This window comes from Saccostrea echinata, unplaced genomic scaffold, assembly GCF_033153115.1.
Source record: "Saccostrea echinata isolate AGI-Se365-2 ecotype Australia unplaced genomic scaffold, CSIRO_AGI_Sech_v1 ptg000049l, whole genome shotgun sequence".
Classification (NCBI taxonomy): domain Eukaryota; kingdom Metazoa; phylum Mollusca; class Bivalvia; order Ostreida; family Ostreidae; genus Saccostrea; species Saccostrea echinata.
This window is the reverse complement of record NW_026889798.1, coordinates 2741849-2766917: the sequence shown is the minus strand read 5'-3', so window position 1 is coordinate 2766917 and position 25069 is coordinate 2741849. Positions and strand designations below refer to the sequence as shown.

Below are 25069 nucleotides of genomic sequence, written 5' to 3'. Positions count from 1 at the left end.
AATACATCTTAATGTGTAGACATACATGTAGTTATATACAAATGTCCATCTTAGATAGTATATTTCTATATCCTAGAACTACATGAAGATGATATTATATTTATACTGTTTTTATATTGGTTTCAAAAGTATGTGGTCAACAAAAGTTATAATATTGAGTCTTGTTAGAAGAACGACAAACGCTTCAATGATGATACTTATTAAAACGGATTTTATCGTAATTGGTGTCAGTTTACAAGCTCTCAGAAAACTAAGATGGAGACTACGCATATAAGTACATAAAACGGTTCCTATCTCATGTCGATTGCTCACCAGAACTCTGTCAAGTATTTGGTATCAATTTTGTGCATTGATTCAAATTGATGACGAGGACAAATCATGCTTTCTCCATGTATCTCGCTTTCAGCAATAAAACTTTTCTCAACGTCTTCCCGAATAACTTGTTTCCTTTCCTCTGTGCATGTAAATCTTGTCTTATACCGAAGATGCTTGTGGAAAGTGCTGGTTATATCTTTCATTATTTCATCTATGTGTCTTCTCAAAAGAACACTGACTTCCTTTGCGATTGTTTTTTTCTCTTTCCGGATTAAATATTTGAAGTTGAATAGAAGTTGTTGTCACAGCAAGGCAAATATAGTGATTTTGGTTAGCAAACATCGCAGCTTTTTTGTACAAACACGACACCCCATTGTTTTCTAAAACTTCCCAAGGCAATTGCATACAAGAAACCACCAGCCGATAGAACAGAAAGTAAGGCAAAAATTCAAATAGATAAATCAAAACTGAAGTCCTAGGTAAGTTTTGAATAATTTGTTTTTGTGGTGTAGCAAATTCTTTTTTGTTCAAGCATGGAACATATGAACATCTTTACTGACCGCTAAAAAACCCAACCGCTGCATGTACAACAATAAAGTTTGTTTGTGCAGAATCAATTGACCAGACTCCTCTTCAGATGAACCCATGTTCAAATTCCAGATTTCATCAAGTAGGGAGTCTTTTAAATTCCCAGTTTCGTAATGCTCTTTCCAATCCTTATTTGTTGCAAGTATTCCTTTCACGTGTAATTTGTCTGTAATGATGGTTTTGAATGTATCGATAAACCACTGGCTATCAATAATGTCCAAATCTCGGAGCCCATCCTCTTTGAAGAATAGACATTCCCCAGCCTCGTGATAATATTTTAACATATCATAAACACTCTGTCCTTTTTTTCTCTTTTTGTACGGGCATCCTATTTCTTATTTCCTCAAATGTCAAAAAAAGACGAATGCCTCTTTTTTCAGTAATGTCATCATTCAAGAAAATCCATTCGTGGGGAATTTTCTCACTCCATTTCGTTAAGGTAGTGATATCTACAATGCACTTCTCTAGTTTCTCTAGTTTCTTGATAGGAGATAATGGAAATTGTGCTAGGAAGCACCGATCTGTCCTTATGTACTGTACTAGATTCGATTGGTCAGGTAATGATTTGTGAAGGGATTCCAGGAATTCTTGACTGTTCTGCATAGATAAAAATTATCATTAAACTATATTTTAACGTATATTATAATTATCATCTGATATCTAACGGACATTGGAATGCAGATGGGTAAAGATATCATGAATGATGTATAACCAACGCTTAGTATTTAAAATTATGTTAAAGATGCAATCGGATTTTTATGTCTCCAAAATAAATCCAGAAAAATAAACCTAATACCTATGAATTTTTACTGTTAATTGACCTGACGGAATGGGATAATATTATATCATATACCTAGTAGTGTATCAGCCTTGATACAGGCGTTTAGGACTAGGTGAGACAGCCTCTTGGAACAAGGGCTGTCTCGCCCTCAGGGCTAAGATATCTCTGTCTCAGCCCGTTGTCAAGGGGCTGTCTCGCCTTCACATTTCAATCCATTATTTCTATTTAATTTGTGTGATTTAAGAGTAAAATTTATATTAAAGTGTTAGAGATAAATATTTTGTATACTAAAACTAGTCCCGAATCTTTAAGAATTATTTATTTATGCTAGAATATTGAGAAAATTGTTTTTAAAAAGTGCGCCAAATGATGGTAGTTGTGACGTAAGAGAGGTAACTCTTGTTTACTGAGAGTTGTATGTTTTGAACAGAAATGAACGTTAATTTGCTTTGACAGTAAGACAATAACAAATTTTCTCTTTTTTGTGTCATTATTTATTTTAATACATATCGTAAGCAAAACAAACAGTTACAGTAACTTTAAATCTCAGACATGTGACGATTTGTTGAACAAGTAAACCGGTTCGATCCAAAGTGAAAGTAGAGTTATCAAAAGTTTGGTACCTTTAACACTCTGGCTGCGGGAAGGACATATATGTCCTTTTACCGTTCGCTGCGAGAGGGACATATATGTCCCTGGCGACGTCATAAATGTTGCGTTATTTTTTCTGTATTTTTATTGAGATTTTTATATTATTATTACATTTTCACAGCATTTTTTATAAAAAGATTTAATAATTCAAAAGCATTTGCATTTAAATGTAAGTTAAATAAGCCTGCAACACACTTATTTAACCACTTCTGTGCCACAGGGCCAATCACACAGTTTGCGTAAGAGTGCCACGGGGCCGATTTTGGACCGATTTTATTGAACTGAAATGTGGTCATGTATTTCTTTTAGTTTTATTCAATGTAAATAATTGTTAAACCTTTGCACCTTTTTATTGTATAACATTGAATTGTTTCATGATTTATTTGTAGAATATCATAAAAATTTCAGACATATATGGATAAACGAAGTAAAATTCATACCACTGATGACTCCGTGAAATTTTTCAAATAATGAGTTGTTATTCATATGTATTACTTTTGAACATGCTCAACGAAATGTATATTGTACACGATTTCATTTTAAATGCATTTTCTTACTACTAAAAATTCAATTAAAATTTGGTACTCTCGTCTATTTTGCAGCAACAGTTAGAATCAACGTCATTTTACGTAAATGACGTCATAATAAGGAGTACGTGCAAGCCAGCCTTGAGAAAGGTTCCGAGTTGATCGTTTATCAGTAATTCATGCTCTTAGAATATTCCACATATCGGGGTGGGGTGGGGGGTAGGACCCCCCTTACTTATTAAATATAGAAATAAAATACGTCAGACCCTTCATGAAGCACAGACCACATTCGGGAGTGTCATATATAATATATAAAAAAAGTGGTTCCTCCCTCTCTCTTCAGGAAGTAGGATTTTGTGATAAGAGTCAGATAAATAGTCAGATACACTGTACTAATCACAGTTTATTTTGGGAAAATTAAAAAATAGGAAATCTTAAACAGGAAACTATCTAGCTTTTTAGGACACCTGCACAGGCGCGTATCCAGAATCCCGCAAACGCCAGGGGTGGGTGGAGTTCCGGACCCCCCCCCCCCCATCCGTGCATGCTGCATATTAAGAATTTAAGACTACAGGCATGTTTCATATTCCATCTATGTTTCTGCATGGCAATGATTTCGCAACATATATCTCGCGCGGGACCGCTCTGGGTATGACCCAACGCACACGTCCAGTACTGGACTTTATAAATGTACAATGAACAATGTCATTTACTGATTATTATACTGTTCTTTTCCATGTTATTGTAATAATTTCATACTTGTCTGTTCTGGGCTCTAAATTAGAAATAAATGTTTTGTTCTGTTCTGTACATGTATAAATAGGACATTTCCAAAGGATAACATTCTGGCAAGGGATCTTACATGTATTATATGAACTGATGAAAGTATGATTGGATTTAAAATACGTTTTTTGCATGCAAACACTCACTTTACTTGGATTTTCTATAATTAACCATCTAAGCTTACATGAAATCTATAAATTACGAAGAATGAGAGCTATGTGTATTTTACTTTTTGTTGTGGTATCATGCTTAAGGTATACCTTTACTCAGAATAAAAAAAATTCCACTGATAGGAGTGACAAACCAACAAATGTACATTAAAGAACCCCAATAGTAGTGTCATTTTCCACTTTGGAATATCTAGGTCAATGACCTACTTTTTTTGCTATTGACCTCCCAAGATTTCCCGGAAAATTCCTCCAAATTCTACACTATAGCCATTTTTTTCTTTTCAAGCAAAATATGAGTAGTATCATAACTCTTTTGGAATATAAAATGTATTTTATCATAGTAACTGGTGCAAAATACCAAATAATTTTCAGATTTGGGTCAACCAATTTAAAATTATTAAAGTCCGAATTTCCTCTATTATTTTCAAAATTCCACCAGTTTTTCATCAAGAATTTAAAAAAATCCCACTGATAGGAACAATAAATAAATCATACTTTTATAAGACTTAAATTCTCTTTATTTTATTGGTATAAAATGTATATGGGGTCAATGGTCAAATTTTTCAGAAATTTCCACTTGAAAATTTTTTAATCAGTTTTTTTCACATTGCCAACCACTATATTTTTATTTAAAATAAAATATGAAAAATATTGATAATTTTTTAACTAAATAAGATTTTCAAATGCATCACTGTATTAGAAATATACAGCTTTGTAAATATATAACAAAAAATCTTGGTTTTTCATTAAATTGAAAAGTTTTAATCAGAATTTCCTCTGTCATAGCTTGATTAATAAGTGCAATATTTTGTACAACAACATTTTGATATACATTTTTTGATGACTTTAAAATGTAAGAAAATGTAATAAAATATTTATACATGTATTTCAGAGATATAGTACTACACCTGTTGCAATGTTAGATTTCAAAAAAGTTATGCACATAAATATGAATTAAATTCAATATCTATATGTTTTCTTTTTGTGACTTTTTTTAATTACATAAGAAAATGCCAGGAATAAAAAAATTCAACATGTTAATTACCTAATCACATCTTACAAGATTGATATGGATTTAAAAAGTGTAAAATATCTTTAGAAACAGACTATAACTTATAAATTGGAGGCAAATTAACTTATATAATGGGCTTTGCACAATTATATTATCAGTCCATTACCTCTTTGGGAGGTTATATCATACTGCATAAGACTACATTAGGCAAGTCTCAATCACTAATTACATGTAGGTATAAAATATAATTGTGAGATGAATATTGGTAATCTATTATTTAACAGCACACATCAAAAACCTATACAGATCGATGATTTCAAAATGAAATCTTCATACATAATGGATTTGTCAAAAAAATTAAATTTATTTATAATTTCACTTAGATTGATTCTCTATTTCAGGAATTATCATGAACATTCTAGCTGTCAATTTCTTACATAAACTGGTAAATAATAAACTTGCTAAATTTGTTTTAAAAAAAACTGATGGAAATAAATTATTAATCAAATTGAATTGCTTTTCTTTAAATCAAGACATTGCACATTATAATATATTTAACTTTCATTTAACGACAGAAAAAAAGAGCTCACAGCCTCAATAATTTTGTTCGACTTTGTCACCCTCACAGAACTGTTGCTACACACTTCAGTAAACAATGCATGGATACCAATCTGATCTCTAGAGTAAGCTAGTTTCAAACTATCAAAATCTAATCCACTTCCAGCTATTCTTTTAGCCATACACACACTCAACACCTTTTTCTGAACAAGAATTTGTAAGGAAGGAAAATTTTTGTCAACTTCCTTTTGGTAAGATAGTACATTCATAGCATAATCAAATGAAAATGTTGCACACTTATGCTTATCATCTGATAAATTCACTAATTCTAGCAACTTTTGCAACACTAAAATATCTTCAAGGGCATTATGTGCTTCATATGAACATGCAAGAAGACTTTCTGCAAGATTTTGCTGGCTATAAGAGCTCAGGTTTGGATGGGATATTCGAAATAAAAGCTTTGTATCCATAAATCCCTTCACTTTTCTTGAAAATCTTGATAACATAGAACATGATTCAAGAGCTCTAAAAAGCACTGGACAATCAAACACTTTAATGTTGTGACCAACTAAAATGATATTGTTATACTTTTCGAGAAATTTCAAGAAAGAATCCAATGCAGCCATCAGAGAAATGCCAGTCACTTCTTCGTTGTTATGGTAGAGTTTTCCATTCCTAACAGAGAGTCCTGTTATCTCAGAAGCTGTTGGCGTTATGGACTTCTTAGGAATAATGTATGTAGAAAATCTATCCTCATTCTGTACAGCTGCCAACTGAACAATATGAGAAGTGCGAGCTAAAAGAAAAATATCACTATTTATGTCTAATGAACAAATAAAAAACATTCTCACAAGGCCAACTGACATTAATAATTGCTAGTGGAGTATATGGATTTATACAGAAATAAATTCCACCACATGGCATGCCTATAAACATTAAATAGAGACTTAAAAACATCATGAGTAGTTGCTGAGAAAACAGAGACAAAAATTTATTGAAAGGTGCACACACAGAAACTGACAGAAACTTTACAGGGGTAAAACTGTATACATCATTTTCTTCCGAGCAGGGATATAATTATGGTTCTTTTGAATAAACTGAATTTGAGAAAATATCTATATAAACTTCTTGCACAAAAAAAATTGAAACATTTAAATTGTGTTAAATGCATTACCTAATCCTGTTGTTTCTAAATCAAATAAGATAAGTGTGTGATTTTCAACATCAACTGTTTCCATCTGTGGTCTTGGGCGTGGGACTGGAATTTCTGTAATGATGTTAGCTTGTTGAGGAGCTAACCCTATTCCAGATTCATATGTGGATCCTTCATGAATTTCTTTACTAGTTGTACACAAGGATCTTTAAGAATGAGGAAAAAAATGCTTAGTCTATAAATATAAATTCATGTATTTCAAAAATCAAACTGATAACTAATATATGTTTGCATCATTCAAGAGAGCTTATTTTACATTACCTCCTAGCCTTCAGCTCACGTCTTCTTCTCTTCGCCTCCTTAGTTTTGGCGATCGCCTTTCTCTTCCTGGACTGGGATTCCCTGAGATAGCACAACTTCCTAGTAAACCTTCCAGGAGATAACCCGATCTTTTTGTTTACCTGTTAGGACAAAAATAACATTAAACATTAGGAGGGAGGTAGTGCTACAGCTTAGTGCAAAAGCTATATGGTTTGCTAGTAATGTTAATTTAATTACAAATATTGCTCATACACATATTTATTATATAGTCTATTTATAGTCCCTATATAATCTATACAAACACAAACAGTTCAAAACACTACATATTCACTGGTTTTGAAGCTGTATTCACCGAAGGGTCGGTGCGCGTTCAGCGGCATTGCGACATCACAATCAACACCTCAAACAACGTTCTAAACAATTGGTTGCAACGGCCGGAGCCAGATGTGTATCTGAGCAGGAAAAACATTAGCCAAGCCTATTGCAGGGTTATTTTCTTAACATTTCGATGTCTTAAAAACAGCAAAAAGCTATAACTTGTGATCTGGACATTTTTATTTTAATTTTTCCACGACAAAAGTTCGTAAATGAAAGTTGTATCATCATGCAGCCTTCAATGTCTTATTTATTCAAATCCGGACTATATAATAAAACAATTATGGACTCTTTCGGTGGTGAATATGGTTTGTTATTCACCAGAATAATATCAATATTGACCGAGGCAAAGCCGAGGTCAATATTGATATTTTTCTGGTGAATAACAAACCATATTCACCACCGAAAGAGTCCATAATTGTATAATATCTTATGATCAATTTTTTTTCTATTTTTTAAGCATCTTTGTCAAAGTTTTACAGCTTGAGATTATTTTCCATTTAATATTTATATAACATTTTGGTACATAAATTTTCATAAAATAATATTTTTTCATAAATTTATATATACTCACAGCAACAAGATAAGATGCTCCAGAGTTTTTTTCTGCTACAGATGCTGCTACTCTGTAGTTTAAGCTAGCTGAGCCGCTAAAGTAGTGGTTTTTCGGAGCTTTCAGTGACACAGTCCTATTGAAGGACTCATTTGGTTGGGTGCTTCCCAGACTGGAGATCTTACAGCTGTTCTGCTTCCATTGGTTGCATATTGAATGTAGTGAATCTTGAAGGTCCGAGTCTTTTAAGGGCTTTCCATAAGGCAAGGAAGAGTACCTTCAATTTATTTTGAACATATACTGAATCAATTAAATCAGGGTTAGGAAATGGACGAGATGAAGCTTGCACATAATAAATGTATATGTAGATACATTATTTCAAATTGATACTGAATTACATACTAATTATGTCCATACATAGTCATATGTATAATAGTACCTTTGCTTCGGATTGTTAACATGCTGACACCAGGAATCGCTGCATGACTCATGGTTTCCAAAAGGGTGATTACAGAGGGCATCAAGTGCCTTTTCTATTCCTCTTGGGTTTCCCTGGTTTTGTGCTAGTAGATAATTGAAGCACTTTTGAAGGTAGTGGATTACCTTTGTAGTTAAGGACTTGTGTTTTTTCTGCAAAGCATATAGACTTGAGGAAAAATTTTTTCTAATGTGGTTCTTGTCGCATTTTTTTTTAATGTTTGGGCTTACACTTTGTTTCAAGCGAGAAATGGTGGTGGTGTCATCATCAGCTATAACAGTGGACACCTTTATTCCTTTGTCCTGTTTTTTCTCTACCATGCTGATAACCATACTTGGCTCCATAGATTTAGAACTTCCTAAAAAAAAAAAATCAAAAAACAAATTTAAAAACTAAGTTAATGAAATTTTAAGTAAGATTAATATTACATTTGAAAATTAAATTCAAAGATATGTACAGGCGCATTTCTCAGTTTCAAAAATTGCTATTTTAGCAGGTTAGTAAAAGTTCATTCAGTTTATTTAAAAAAAAAAAAAAAAACAATTACATACATATAAAACCAAAAGGTAACAATTAAATCCTATTCTTAATCTCAAATATAAACACTCATTTCAATTGAAGTATCTAATACCTTGCCAGTTTTGTCTACAGTCCTGTTCCTTTGCTTCTTTCCCATTCCTCTTAGCACTCTCACATATCCTGCACATCTTGCTACGCACTTCATACCCTATTACTTTCCCGGTGTGTTCTCCAATCATTGAGCAATGTCCTTCAATTAAAATGAAAAGGAATTTAAGGTAAAATTATTACTTGGACCTCTCATATCATGTAAATTGCAGACATTATGATTACAGACTAACAGCTAGTTACCAGAAAAGCTATCAAATGAGTGACCACTCCCCCTCTTCTGCCATCCAGCATCTACGGTTACCGTTAATTCTTCAGCTCCTTCAGTTCTGAAAAAAAAATGCTTTTTTTTTGGTTTTTGTTTTATTTTTTGAATTTTTCTTTATTGTTATTATTATTACTCCTACTATGATTATTAATTATTTTGAAATACTGATTACAACAAGAGGTCCATGGGCCACATCACTCACCTGAGCACTGTAGCTAGGAAAAAAGCAAAAATCAGTTCTGTATTGAAAAGCTTAAATGCATTAGTGGTCTCGACCTACCCCTAAAAAGGGGAGAGGGTAGGATTTAACAAACTTAAATTTATACTAAGTAAGGATGCTTACATATTTCTTTGACTAACTGTGGCTTTTTTCCTGTAAGTTTAAACTTTCATTGTGGCCCCACCCTTCCCATGGTAGTCATGATTTAAGCAATCTTGAATCTACATTACCTGAGAATACTTCCACATAAATATGACCAATCATGTCTTTGCTGTTCTTGAGAAGATTTTTCCTATATGTTCCTATGTAAAACTTTAATCATCCATTGTGGCCCAACCCTGTCCCCAAGGGTCAAGATTTGAACAAACTTGAATCTACACTACCTGATGATGATTCCACATGATTTTCATCTTTCCAGGCCCAGTGGTTCTTGAGAAGAAGATTTTTAAAAGATGCCATTAATTTTTCACTTATTCGTAATTATCTCCCCTTGGAAGAGGGCGTGGCCCTTTATTTGAATAAACTTGAATCCCCTTCACCCAAGGATACTTTGTGGCAAGTTTGGTTGAAATTGGTCCAAAATCTGAAAAGTTTACAGACAGATGGACAGACGGACAGACAGATGGATGCCAGACGAAATGTGATCAGAAAAGCTTACTTGAGCCTTTGGCTCCAGTGAGCTAAAAAACCCAAAAATTAGTTTTGTGAGGAAATATTGTGGCATATTAGATCTACCATCACTTTTTATGGGTGTAAACATGTATATACTTACTCAACTGTTGCTAGGATTTCATCTTGTAAGACCTGTTGGATGGTGTCCTCAGCAACTTTTTCAATGGCCAGCCCTGTCTCTGTTTGTCTATTCTGGATGGTCTTTGTACTTATAGCAGGGATATTTATAGATGTTAAAAGGTCATTTACTTGAGCTGGGCCAATGCCAGCATGAATCATTCCTATTAAATTGTAAAAAAAAAAAGTTACATGATGATGAAAATTAGGGCTGGGACGATATATCGAGATATCGATAATATCGATTCTTTGTGAAGACGATACGCATATCGATACATATGTAGAAATATCGAAATATCGCAAAAAAAATTCTGACTGCTGTTTTTCTCTGTTTATTTAACATTTGGCCAGGGGTTTAATATATAAAATAAATAAGCAAAATATAAATATAGATATGAAATAAATAATAATTAACACCACTTGAGTAAAATATTTTTGTTTTACAACATATAAAAAACTATTTTGAATAAATTATTTTTTTTGCAAAGAAATATTTTGTTTATTTCAATGCCAAAAAAGATTTTATAACCAATTACACATATCGTGATACATATCGTATCGTGGCTCAAATATCGTGATACATATCGATATAGAAAAAGTTGTATCGTCCCAGCCCTAATGAAAATCAATTAACACACAATTTGAATACATACTTTTTAAATTGTATGCATTTATTTATACCTGTAGCTAACTTAGTATTAGCATCCCATATGCGAGCATGGCGTTTTCCTGTTGGAATCACATTGACATGTCCACACCATAAATTTCGACACCGAACCTGAAGAAAGCTACCTAAGCCACAATCGCGTATTCCTTGGGTGTGAGACAACTGAAGTGGCAATCCACACTGTTTACAGCCAGACAATCCATCGGCCAGAACCCCAAGCTCCACCACCCTCCTTCCTTCCCTCCATGAAGAATCATATCTAATATAAACATTTAGATAACTTTAATATTATATTTTTTTTAATCTGTTTTTGTTTAGGTAGACATGGAGTTCTGTTTATCATTTTGATGGCTGTGCAATTTATTATCCTCATCTAAAAATTATCATATGATAAAGTAGAAATATGTGAATAACATTAATTTGTGCATTGTAACTAAAACTACAATAATTTTTAAAATAATAAATGAATTACAAAGTTCAATATTAAAATTACCCTCATGATTTCATTTCACTAGTTCAGTACTATAATTATTATTATTAAGAATTTGCACACAAAATTTACAATCAATTAAATCATTTAAATTCAATAAAAATTTAGGACTTTGAAAAATTGGTGAATTTTTTTTAAAAAAATCATACATGTGTATTGTTTGAATGCATGTTTTCAGCTGCAGATCCAGTGTTTACATATTGTACTTAATTTTTTAGTACACACTGACACATTAGGCCTATTTCTAGTCAGAGTAAGACAATGTAAGACACCAGCTATTACCATCACACTGTCAGAAAATCTCTCTCTCTCTCTCTCTCTATTATTTCTCTGAGGAAAAAATGTAAGATATTTTTATTTCAACATAATTTTGTTTTTGACTGTATTATTTTTTTTATTAGGCAGGAGTGCGTGAAATTAAAATTGAGAATGTTTAGCTCGTTTACAGCATGCATGCATTCACCCAACAGATAGATCGTGAAATTGAACAAAAATATATGTGATAATCATATGAACGCAGATACATTAGATCACATGCATGGTCAATATTCATGTTGCTTACCCAGAACTCTCTGAATGAACAATCACATCGCATCCAGCTGTATGGGGAACTTCACGATCGTTGTACGTGTGGGGTACTTGATCGGAATTAGTTTCCTTGCTGTCCGTGTGGGGAAGATGATGATGATCGGCCTGTGAATAACTGTGGTCGTCCCGGACGCACTTCCACCGAGATTTTAAGATCTCTGAGTTTTTTGTGTATTTGTTATTCTGTTTTGAAAACCCCTGTCGTTTCCACCGCGTCATTCTTTCTAACAGACGACTGTTTACATTCGCCGCGAAATTTACTGCATGTCGCAAATAACAAATTGCATATACCGGATTGTTAAAAAAATTAATATTATTCTTTACTGTTACGTTTAATTTAATATCAACACTTTATTTTCTTAATGTTTTCTATATTTAATATATCATGACGTCACCGATTTTACAACATCATATTCTACGGCGACCCGTTTGTGTTAACTGTAACGTTGAGTAAACGTAATCCTTAAGGACCATTTAATTTACAAACACATGTAAATACATCTATGCTGAAATACTCTGTTATGGAATTATATGTCATCGAGCTCAAATATATTGGCTATTTTTGGCAAAGGGTCGCAGTGACATTGTACTGTATGTGCCTGCCAAAAAGTCGCATCGAAAAATCTTTGTTTTAGCAATCTAAAGGATACAAGAATTCTCTATCTACACAACTTAAAATTTAGAATATTTTAAATAAACACAACCTGAAAAAATTGAAGATAATTATATTTAATGTCTACGCTTTCAAAACCTAAAAGGAATTCATTTTCCACTAAAACACTAATACAATTAACCCCGATTTTAAAGGAACATAGTCAGGATTTATTAAAAAAAAAAAAAAAAAAAAAGAGGATTGAAAATTTCATTTTTAAATAAATAAATGAGAACCAAATAAGTGTGTAAAATAAAGGTATTTTGTAATCCCCTTGCTCTCCCGTTGTCAGTAAAATGAATTGACACTTTGATATTACACACACAAAAAAATGCACGTAGATTAAAAATGCAACCAGCAGATCTGTAAAAGGGGGGCACGGTTTGCATTTAATCGGATAAATAGTCGTGGTGCTGCCCATCCCGTGTTCTAAATATAGGCGTTCGTGATTTTGACATTATACACAAGTTTAGTAATATAGGAAAACGATTAATACCTTGTTTACAAACACTTTTGGGCCCATTTTGAGATATACTCTTCTTGTATTAGTTAATGCTTACGTAGTTATTTTTTTATAATATTGGTCAGTTTGTGTGACCCCCCCCCCTCCCCAAAAAATACTACAGTTACCTTGAAATAAAAAAAAATATTTCTCACATATAAAGTAAAAAGAACATTTATTTATAGTTTCAACCTTGTTCTAAACAACCCAAACGGATCTGTTGTTTACAACAAAAACAAATATTCAGTAATAAGGAGATGGATTAATATGTTTTTTTAAAACATGTTTCCGAATCCCTTTTTTTATCTTTGTCCAGTGTATGTTTATTTATTATGCTTGTACTTCTCAAATAAAATATGGTTTAAACTAGTATTTGATTTATTACCCAATGTTAAAAATAAAAAAATATTTTTTATTAGTACAAAAGAAAACAATGCCCTTGTCAGCAAAAGTCCTCCTGTACTAAACACTAGAAATAGCCTTCTTGCTAGTTTATAGAATACTCCATATATTCTGGTGAATATTACATCTTAATCTCCCCGCAAATGAACAATACAGAATATTAAGATGTGGAAACGGGGCATAAAATTAAACTAAAATTCTAATAGTATACATGATTGTATTGGTTTAAAGTTTTGAATTGTTCTCATTATCCTGGAAGTTCCTCTCATACAATAAAATATTGTTCGCATGTATTTTAACTTTACAGTATAATTTAAATAGAAAATGCAAAAGGTGTAGAAATTAATGTTTTTAAAGTCAATCTTGTAAACAACATGATGGGCGGTATTTGATCGACTTTTACGACAAAATCGTTGGAATTATGTGACCCCGATATCAGATCGATCCTACACAAAATAAGGATATCCTAATTAATTTTCTTTTCAGAATTTTATTTATGTCAGATATTGACGCAGTTGAAAATGTTTATCAAATTTTACTTCGATCAACTGAAAATATTTTTTTCTCTTAATTTAACACCGATCTCATCCATAATATATGGAATTGCAGAATTAATGTTGATAAAAATGCCCTCTGAAATTTTAAAAATATGAATTATACTTTTTATACTGGTCTATATATTTATCAGTTTAAGATTGTATTTTATAAGTTTTCCAATACAAGGGATTATTACTGGTATTGATTAACAACACCTCATAGCCAATGCCTATATCATTTACTGACAAAAAGGGGGCTACACACAAAAATTAGCCACATTAGATTTTTACTTCCGCCAAGCTAAAACATCAAACCGGAAGGACTGTCTCGGCCCTTTTAGCTAAATTAACAGAGAATCTTAAGCGCTATACACTGAACAGCTTGATGGTAGATTTTTTCCCCTAATTGTTGGTTTATTAATAAATAATCAATTAACATGCCTTTAATCATTAAAAGTCAACATTAATGCCAAAAAGAAATATCTATACAACTTCTAATAAATTAAATTCAAATTCATGGGTCAAAGTTGTTTTATTATGATTTTTGTTTAAGTGAGAACCATTCTTGGAGAAATTCAGCTTAATTGCTTTTAATTTAATTTAGAAATATCTACGGGCTGCAGAAGCAAAATTAAAAGAACGTGGTGCGCTTTATGTAAAGTTGGACTTTGAGCGAAATGTTTTGGATGGCACCACACCGTACTTAAGAAATTTGATAGCAAATGAAGAATAAGACGGAGAATGAAGAAATACTATTGTAAATCTATATACTATATTTTTACTTTATTATTTAACCAATATTTAACAAATTATTGATACTGTTTATTCAGCTGATTTGAATTCGATTTTTATGAGTTCATTCTTCATAATCGATTAGCGGTATTTATTGGAAATATCTTAAAAAATCATAATGATTAAAATTAGGTCAAAATATTAAAAAAAAAAAAATTCTAAATACACATAGTTTTGTTGATGTAACAAATGAACGAATTCCCAAATACGCTTTCCTGTATTTGACGCGCACTAAGCGTAAACCAGAAAAAAAAAATGAAAATCCCGCAAAATATAATGAAATGTCAAAGAAATTGTGACGTCGTTTTAATCTCGCAGTGACGTTATATTTTCTGTACACTGACATCGCAGCCAGAGGGTTAAATCCTAGCAATTAAATGTGCCCTTGATCGTAACATGTTTTAAAACACCAAGACTCATCTATTTAATGACCAAATCAGGCAAATACTCACTTTACATGATTAATTACCTTTGTCAAGCAACATCTTTACCTATCTCAAGATCGATGAACATCGAAAATAAAGAACGATAACTCATTTTAATTTAATAAAACATTTTGTTGGTAAAAAGTCTTTATATTTGTTCTTTTATTTCTTTGGTTTTAGATATATGATATAAACAACATCACACCACTGTTTTGAACTCGTCCCTGGTATCAGCCCTCGGACGGTCTCGGCCCGTGCCCTCCGGTCTTGGGCCGATACCAACCGCTCGGGCTGATACTAGGGCCGAAATCAAAACAGCAGTGTGATATTTCTATATAAAGCAGTACAGTTAAGGCTACACATGAAGATAATATGGTAATGAGGTCATGATGAGGTTTGACGTCATGACAGTTGCTCCGCCTTGATAGTATAAGGAAATAGAGCTCAAAAAAGCTATTTAACCCTCTGGCTGCGACGTCAGTGTACAGAAAATATAACGTCACTGCGAGATTAAAACGACGTCACAATTTCTTTGACATTATTTTGCGGGATTTTTTCTGGTTTACGCTTATAAGGTGCGCTCAAATACAGGAAAGCGTGTATGGAAATTTTTTCAATTTTTACATCAACAAATCTATGTGGATTTAGAAATTCTTTATTTTTATATGTGTATTTTGTCCCAATTTTAATCGATAATTATTATGATATTTTAAAGATATTTTCGATAAATACCAATAAACGATTATGAAAAATGAATTCATAAAAATCAGAAGCGAATCCAAATGAGCTGAATAATCCTAAACATTATCGATTGTTTATTAAATATTTGCTAAATAATTAAGTAAAAATATAGTATGTAGATCAACATTAGTATTTTTTCATAACCCATGCATCTTATTCTTCATTTGCATTCAAATTTCTTACTATACGGTGTGATGCTTTTAAAAGCATTCAAAGTCTCTCAAAGTCCAAATGTACATGAAGCATATCACGATCAATTAATTTTGCTTCTGCAGCCCGCGTAGATTTTTCTATTCCTAAATCAAATAAAAAGCAAGCTAAATTCCTCCAAGAATGTTTCTCACTTAGAAAAAAAAAAATCATAAAACAACTTTGACCCATGAATTTGAATTTAATTTATTAGAATTAATTCTATAAATATTTCATTTTGGCATTAATGTTGACTGAATGATTAAAGGCATGTTGGGCTAATTGATTTATTTTTAATTAATAAACCAGCAATTAGGAAAAAAGATCTACCATTAAACTATTCAGTGTAATGCTTCTCTGTTAATTTGGCCAAAAGGCCGAGACGGTACCTTCCGGTCTGATGCTTTAGATTGGCGGGAGTAACAGTCTTTATGGCTAATTTTTGTGCGTAGCCCACTTCCTTGCCGATAAATGATACAGGCATTGGATATAAGATGTTGTTAATCAAAAATAATACTTGGTATAGGAAAAATTACTTAATACAATCTTAAACTGATAAATATATAGACCAGTTGAAAAATATAAATTGTATAACAGAGGTAATTCTAAGCAACATTAATTCTGTAATTCCATATTTTATGGATGAGATCGATTAAAGGGATAAAAACATATTTGCAGTTTATCGGAAGTAAAATTTGATAAACCTATTCAACTGAGACAATATCGAATAAAATTCTGAAAAGAAAATAAATTAGGGTTGTATTCCATATTCTGTTGGATCGATCTCATATCGGGGTCATATAATTCCAACGATTTGTCCGACAAGTCGATACCAGCAATCTTGTTTTATACAAAATAGACAGCGAGGAACATTTGCATTTTGTATTGAAATTATGCTGTAAAGTTAAAATACAATGTTTATTTCATGAACGAAAGTGAAGGATAATGAGAAGAATTCAAAATTTAATTCAAAGCAATACAATCATGCTATTAGAATGTTAGAAAAAATTTTGCTCCGTTTCCACATCTTAGTATCCAGCAGTATTGTTCATGTAAGATGCGATTAGGATGAAATATCACCATGATATACGGGATATTCTATAAACTAGCAAGAAAGGTGTTTTGTAAAGGAAGACTTTGGTTGACAAGGGCATTGTTTTCTTTTTCGCTAAAAAAAATGGCTTTTGCTTTTAACATCGGGTAATAAATCCTATAGTTTAAACCATATTTTTTTTTAGAATTACAAGCATAATGAATAAACATACACTTGACAAAGATTAAACGGGATTTGGAAACAATTTAAAAACATATTTATCCGGCTCCTTATTACTGAGTATTTGATTTTGTAAATGAACACTTCCTTTTTTTTTGTTCAGAACAAGGTTGAAACTATAAATAAAAGCTCTTTTTATTTTATAGGCCTATGTAAGAATTTTTGGGGGATTTCAAGGGGAAAGTTATACGATAGATAACTGTTTATGAATATCTGGATTTTTTTTTTGGGGGGGGGGGGGGGGGGGTTACGAATTAAGATTTTAAAAAATAAATACACATAGTATAGTATAAACTAATACAGGATGAAGAGTATATCCCAAAATGGGTCCCAAATGGTCGTGTGTGTTTGTTTGTAAACAAGGTGTTAATCGTTTTTCTGTATACTAATCTTGTAGCTAAAATTGGAGAATGAATGTCAAAATCAAGAACACCTATATTTAGAACATGAGAGGACAGCACCCACGACTATTTATGCAAACCGCCCCCCCCCCTTTTTTTTTTTTTACATATCTGCTGGTTGCATTTGTAATCTACGTGCAGTTTTTGTGAAATATCAATGGCTTAATTCATTTTACTGACAACGGGAGGGCGACGCGATTACAAAATTATTATACACTTATTTGATTCTTATCTATTTATTTTTTGAATGAAATTTTCACTCTTCTTTTTTCAACAAATCCTGACTGTGTTCCTTTAAAATCGGGGTTAATTGTAATAGTATTTTGGTGGGAAAATGAATTCCTTAGGTTTTGAAAGCGAAGACATCAAAGTTTTCTTCATTTTTTTGAAGTAATGTTCAGAGACAGAGAATTCTTGTATCATTTAGACTCTGCTCAAAGCCACAGTTTTCTATGCGGCTTTTTGGCAGGCACATACACTACAGTACGATGTCACTGCGACTCTTAAAGGCCAAAATTACCCAATATATATTTGAGCTCGAAGACATTTATATATAATTCCACAACAGAGTATTTGTGCATACATGTATTTACATGCGTTTGTAAAGTCTTTAAACATGATACCACAACAAAAAGTAAAATACGCATAGTAGCTCTCAGTCTTCGTAATTTATAGATTTCATGTAAGCTCAGATGGTTAATTATAGAATATCCAAATAAAAAAAAAAAACCTAGCATTTTAAATCCAAGCATATTTTTTCAGTACATGTATATACAGAACATGTAAAATCTCTGGCTAAATGTTATCCTTTGAAGTGGAAATCCTTGTACTATTTATGTACATGTAAAGTTCAGTAATGGACATACCCATACCCAGCGGTCCCGCGCGAGGTATATGTTGTGATTTCATTGCCATGGAGAAATATAGAGAGAATATGAAACCTGCCTCTGGTCTTAACATGCACGGATGGAGTGGGGTGGGGTGGGGGGGGGTGTCCGAAACCCCCCCCCCCCCGGAATTTGCGGGATCCTGGATATGCACCTTTGCAGGTGTCCTAAAAGCTAGAGATTCGTGCCTGTAAGATTTCTTAATTTTAAGTGTACTTAAATAAACTGTATTTAGTATCTGACAATATTTGGTTCCTCGAATAGGGTTTGGGGTCGTGTTGCGAAGATAGAACTTGCTCTGCACACCAATCTATCAAGAAAATATAACAAGATCAGGTATGTGATAATTTCTTGAAATATTCGACGGGGAAGGGGGAGGGGGTTCGACGTAATGTTGGTAAACGAGCGTATGTCGGGGAAATGGTTTGATAGTGTGCGGATAATAAAAATCATTCACACACCCTACATTTGTCTATATTGATGGCAAAGAAACTTCATCTTTGCTTTCGGATTCAAATCAAAATCAGAGTCAAATTTGGAAGCAGAATTCTTTTTTTGTTTTCCAATTAATGTCGGACAGATTAAGTAATAATAAAAAAAAAAAAGAGAGACAAATTTTTGTAATTTTTTAAAAAGGAAAATTATATTACTAAAAGATATCACTGTTTTTGAAACTCTGAATGTGTGTGTGTGTGGGGGGGGGGGGGGTATTTTCATTTGATCTGTATAGGAAATGTTATAAAGACATTTTATTAGTATAAGGACAATTTTTAGAATAAAATATATTTTATAATGGACTTTTACGTACTGTATGTTCTAATTTCATAGTTACAATAATATGAAAAAGTATTTCGATTGCGCATTTAAGAATTAATCACATGCATGGAAAAAATACTTGTGCATATAATATAATGATTAAATAAATGTGTAACTGGCTTATTTAACTTACATTTAAATATAAATGCTTTTAAATTATTCAATCTTTTTATCAAAAAATGCTGTGAAAATGTAATAATAATAAAAAATCTCAATAAAAATAGAGAGAAATCAAGCAACAATTATGACGTCGCCAGGGACATATATGTCCCTCCCGCAGCGAACGGTAAAAGGACATATATGTCCTTCCCGCAGCCAGAGGGTTAATGATGATTGCGAGAATTTGTAATGAATGTCTGTACTTTCATGTTTAAATGAATAAATATTAGTGATTTTCTCTTATATATTATTAACACATCTTCGAAATAATTCACTTTCTATTGTGTCGTTTGGCTGCATTCGGATTCAGCCAAGCGCTTGCACTCGGTGACACGGAATGTTCTTTACATCTAAAAACGTGGCGACAGCAGCTGGGATATGCAGTGGATAAAAGCAACAATCAGGTAATCTTTAAATAGAATAGGGATAAAATAAGAGCCCTAGGCATTGTTTATCTTTCTGATGAGAAGATGATGACGTTATTTCTGGAAATCATGGAAAACTGAGACGATCCCCACTACCTCCCTAGGTCCCTTTCTGTTCATTAAGGTGTGTATGCGCATAGGTATTGACATGCAGACATAATATTCTTTACATTGATGTAAAATAACCGTGAAAATATACATTCAATAAGATGTATTATTACAGTCCGTCACAAACTGTTATGCAATGCCTTAAAAGTATGCCCCCCCCCCCCCCCCCACACACACACACATTATGAAAGTTGCACACTTTTAAACATGCAATGATGTTGTCCTTTGATATACAATACTGTGGCTGACGTTGAGCTGAAGCTTATTAAAGTTTATGCTTAAATTATATTAAAATATTTTGTAAAGTTCCAGGATTTTGTCACAATTTAACATGTTTAATGCATAGTTTCTTTACTTAAATCAGACTTGTTTATCCCATTTGCAAATGAGTATTATATATTGTACATTATAAATTAAGATTCAAACTTTACCATTCATCTGAGCGAGGCTTTTCTGAGCGGCGCTCTGCTAGGGAACAACTATACGATCCTCTATGCTACTTCCAACTCTCAGTTAAATAAACTCTTTGAAAACATTTTGGTCTTGGCTTACACACACATTAAATGCTTTTATTACTATTCATTACAATAAAACTCAGCATACATAACAAGAGAGGGCAAAAGAAAGTTTAGCAGTGAATTCTTATTTTTTGATTGTTGTCGGCCCTATTAATGCATCTGGCCGTGCCGACAAATCAAATATCGCGCGTTAGCGCAAATGAATATTGCGATGAAAAAAAAAACTTTAAACATACAGTTGTTATATTTTTACAATTATTCAATCGGGTAAATATTTTTTAATTAAATTAGGCCAAAACAGTATACCTTTTGATATTCCTAGGGTAGTTCCTATTTAGTATTCTACTGCGCATTGACAAGGTTTCGTGTTTGTTTTAGGGTATTGAAAGTTGTAAGATTTCCAGTGGATATAACAAAAATTACACTGAATGTAAATATTTTTTTTAATTGTAGATTTAAAGGAGGTTCATGTCAAACATCATATACACAAGCAGTCATATTTCTTCAGAAGTGTAGCAGGACGTTCCGACAAAAAGTGCATGTTAAATACAAGGCCATTCACGCAATTAGAATGAACAAGGTCAAATGCCATTTGCCAAACTGAAACGTGGTGCTGCATCTACAGTCTGTTCATGTATATTCCAAATATTGTGACTGTGAAGTCTTATAAATTGCCTGAAATAAGGATCTGTTCAAAAATATTGTTCCCTTGCCTTCCTCCAAGATAATTTTCAAAATTAACAGTACAATTGATTGATTTAATTTTTAATCTAAAAATATATTTAAACTTTGATTGATTTGTAAGACAAAGAGAGATAACTATTTATTTTTTAAAAACTTGTATTTCAACAGAAGACAGCCCCCCCCCCTCCTTCTTAGTATAGAGGAGCCTCATTAATCCGGACGCGGATACATGTAATAGGGACAATTCAGGTTCGGGAAGATTTTGAAAAGAACACTTTTTTCTAACGTCATTTTGTCTCAATAATCCTGAAATCAGCGTTCCGGATGCGGAGGGTCGATTTTAACAACGAAGCCTGATTTTTCAATGAAAATAGCTTCATTAATCCGGACGGTGATTTTTCAGAGGTCAATTTACATATAGACATGTGTGAATTGCTATGAATTTTATACTTCTAAACCCTGTGACTGATACTAAAGTATGATCTGAAATATTACAAAACAAATGCCATGAACAAGAATTTATACTTCAAACCAAGTGACCTTGACTTTGTCCAAAGTGCCATGTTAAGGCCGGGTTATAAAAATTACCCTTGTCTAAGGCATGCAAAAATAATCTAAGATGTCTTCCAACTAGTGAATGCATGCATTTCAAAATTGAGTACAAGTAAAAGCAAAGCTCTGATTTTGTCTCTCTAGTCTTGAAATATTATTCAATAATCTGAAGAACAAATTATCTAATAATTTTCTAAATGAATATTAGCAACAATTGCGCCACATATGTGCAAAGATTTCAAGTTCAGTGGATTTTTTATATAAATTTTGAAATTTATGCACCGTGGGTTAAAGTTAAGTAAAAAAAAAAAAAAAGAATCAAAATGCATGTATACCGGAAAAGAATTTTCTTTTTAATGACTGCAAAGCTAAGTTAATTATGATGATATTGAAGCATCTTCATGTTGTGTGGATTCAGAGAACCCTAGAGTGGCACTAAAATTTGGGGTAGCAATTTTTCATTGGAATACTAGTAATTTATTTATTTATTTATTTTTTTTTTGAAATTCTGAAGAAGAACAGCAGGGCTAAAGCTTCTTAGGTGAGCGTTGTGGCCCTTAGGTCTCTTGTTAATTAAAGTTGTTTTTTTTTCTGAAGTGACTGGAGAGGGGGCGGGACTCTCCACATGAATACACTGAAGAAACATTTCCACAGTTCAATATTAAATCAGAAGCACTGTCTACTGCTATAAAAAAAATCAGAAATAATTTTGTCATGCATTCTCTTCCGCCAAAAACCTTTTGTTTTATCGGTTTAAGTACATGAAAGTTAAAAAAAATAATTTCAAGCTGAAACAGATCTTAATTAACAAGACTTATACATAAATACGAAAAAGGCGTTCAACCAAGAAACAATGTTGTAGAACAGTGTTCTATGCCGGTATTGACAAATAGTCATACATGTGTATTGTAGAGGCTTTGTTACAACATACTTTGAAATTTTTTTTTCAAAGTGCGTTAAATTTGGGACCAACTTAACGCATTTTGAAAAAAATGTGTATGGCTTTGTCAGTATTCTTGCAAATTTTAGGTATGATAAATAATTATTTGGACCTGGTTGGTTAACTTTTCGGTGATTATGTCACTTCAGGATCTGAGATATAGACCTTTTAAATATTTTAGGTTCTTGTAAATATTATAAAAGAGAAATGGGTCTTTTAGAAATAATGGACAAATTATTGTTTAAAAGCATAATTTCCTTTCTTTTATTTTTTTTTTCTAATCTGCAGTAAGTTCGGTAGATGTGGGGGGCTATAAGAGATTGGCTTACAACATCGCATTTTTTCTTAACAAAAAGGGAACCATAGTGATTTTTCCATACTATGAACATTCTTTCTCAAACGTTTTACTGTAATTAGAATTTTCTAGTTTTCATGTCTTTTACGTTAACTCAAATTTATTGAAAGTTATCAACGTCATACTAGTTATGTAAATACATATATTTGGGTATAGTATAGTGTAGGCATCGGAACCGGGGGAAGACTAGGGAGGCTTACCCCCCCCCCCCCCCCGCTTTTTTGCAAAAATATACATAATATAGGCATTGAAAATTAGGGCATACTGTTTTTTAATTAAGTCCCCCACTCCACTTTCAATTACCCCCCTACCCCCCACTTTCAATTTGCTATCGACGCCTATTTATAGGAAAGATAAAGAGCTTTGTTGAGAGACCTACCCGTCTTTCCTCGTTCTTGACGAGGGTAAATTAATTCATACGTTTTTCAAAAGATATATAACAAATTAATGCTCTCTATTACTAAAATCTAAGTACAGAATTTTTGTTTTATACATATTTTTTTTTTCAAAATGCGTTAAGTGTCTCCATGGTAAAAAAAAAAAAAGAAGTGGATATTCACTCTTAATGCACTTTGAAAAAAAATTTTCAAACTGCGTTGAGTTTGTCCCGGATTAAATGCACTTTGAAAATTGTTTTCAAAGTGCGTTGATTTTGTCCCAATTTTAACGCACTTTGAAAAAAATTTTCAAAGTGCGTAATTTTTTCAAAGTGCGTTGCCTCGAGGCTTTTTGATGACATAAAATCCGTTAAAGAAGACATATGACGTAAACTGGAAATGAAACATGTTCAGCTACATTCCTTTAGTGTACTTCCAAGTTCTTTAAGTAATCACTCAAAGGCGAACAAATGCACATTGCAGTGGAATCCAGACACGACATCAACGTATGAATTATCGTATCTTATACTAGGTGAATTTGATTGGCTGGTATAAATAGTCGTCAGGAAACTTCCCCGAAAAACCCATTGTTTTTATCACAGTCAATATTGGTCTCTGATCCTCCCTCAGAAACAAACGTCTTTGATAACAAGTTCCACTGATGTACTCGTGAAGACGAAAGTCTAGAAGCTCTATCCGAATAGCCGAACTTTCAGAAGCGGAAACAGAGCAAATACAGACAGAGGAAGATGCGCAGTCTCCACTTTTAGCAGGATATCCGTTATTCCAAACATATACCAATAATTGATTTCCCTTGTTTATTGTTAAAGAACGAATAATTGATGTCAATGACTCTATATAACAAAATAAAGCAATGAAATTTAATCATGTTATTTATTTGTATTCCAATCTAAGTAGTTAACGAATTATAGGAAAAACAGGATTATATGACCATTTGTTTTATCACATCAAAATTTTAATTGTTCAAAATATATAATTGAATGAATAACAATAAATAAATACATGTATATAAATAAATGATAAATAAATAAACAAATAGATAAGTAAATATGAAGTAGAGCATGCTTACTCCGGATACAGTGGTAAAACTGTCGCATATAGTTTGTTTTTTTTTTTTTCGTCATGAAAAAACTCTGGTTACAATTTTGTGTGCATACTTGGGATTTCAGTTTTGCAAAAGTGAATGATTTAAAATTCATTTTATGCCTCACGAGCTCCTCAAAGTGCCCAAATGTACCTGGATATTTATTTCTTGCTAATTCATTTACATGTACTAATAGGTATAAAATCCGAGTTAAATTTACTCCTTGTAAAATTTGTTATGATGCATGTACAGGGTGTTTCAGAAAACATGCAACCATTTGCTTTCCTCACTTTATTGATATGCAAACAGAAATATA

The 25069-nt window shown here is 32.4% G+C and overlaps 2 protein-coding genes across 2 annotated transcripts in view; both read right to left on the bottom strand.

The window, feature by feature from the left end:
• LOC133203264 (uncharacterized) overlaps positions 1–25069 on the bottom strand; it is a 218427-nt gene that overhangs the window by 131045 nt on the left and 62313 nt on the right. The gene's annotated exons all lie outside the window — the stretch shown is intronic.
• Positions 5348–12133, bottom strand: LOC133203237 (uncharacterized). Its single transcript, XM_061339058.1, has 10 exons — positions 11889–12133; positions 10851–11116; positions 10153–10333; positions 9136–9221; positions 8897–9034; positions 8227–8623; positions 7809–8064; positions 6860–6999; positions 6560–6744; positions 5348–6181 (listed from the first exon to the last, which is right to left on the bottom strand). The coding sequence occupies exons 1-10, from the start codon at positions 12131–12133 to the stop codon at positions 5382–5384; spliced, it is 2694 nt and encodes an 897-aa protein (XP_061195042.1). The 3' UTR covers positions 5348–5381.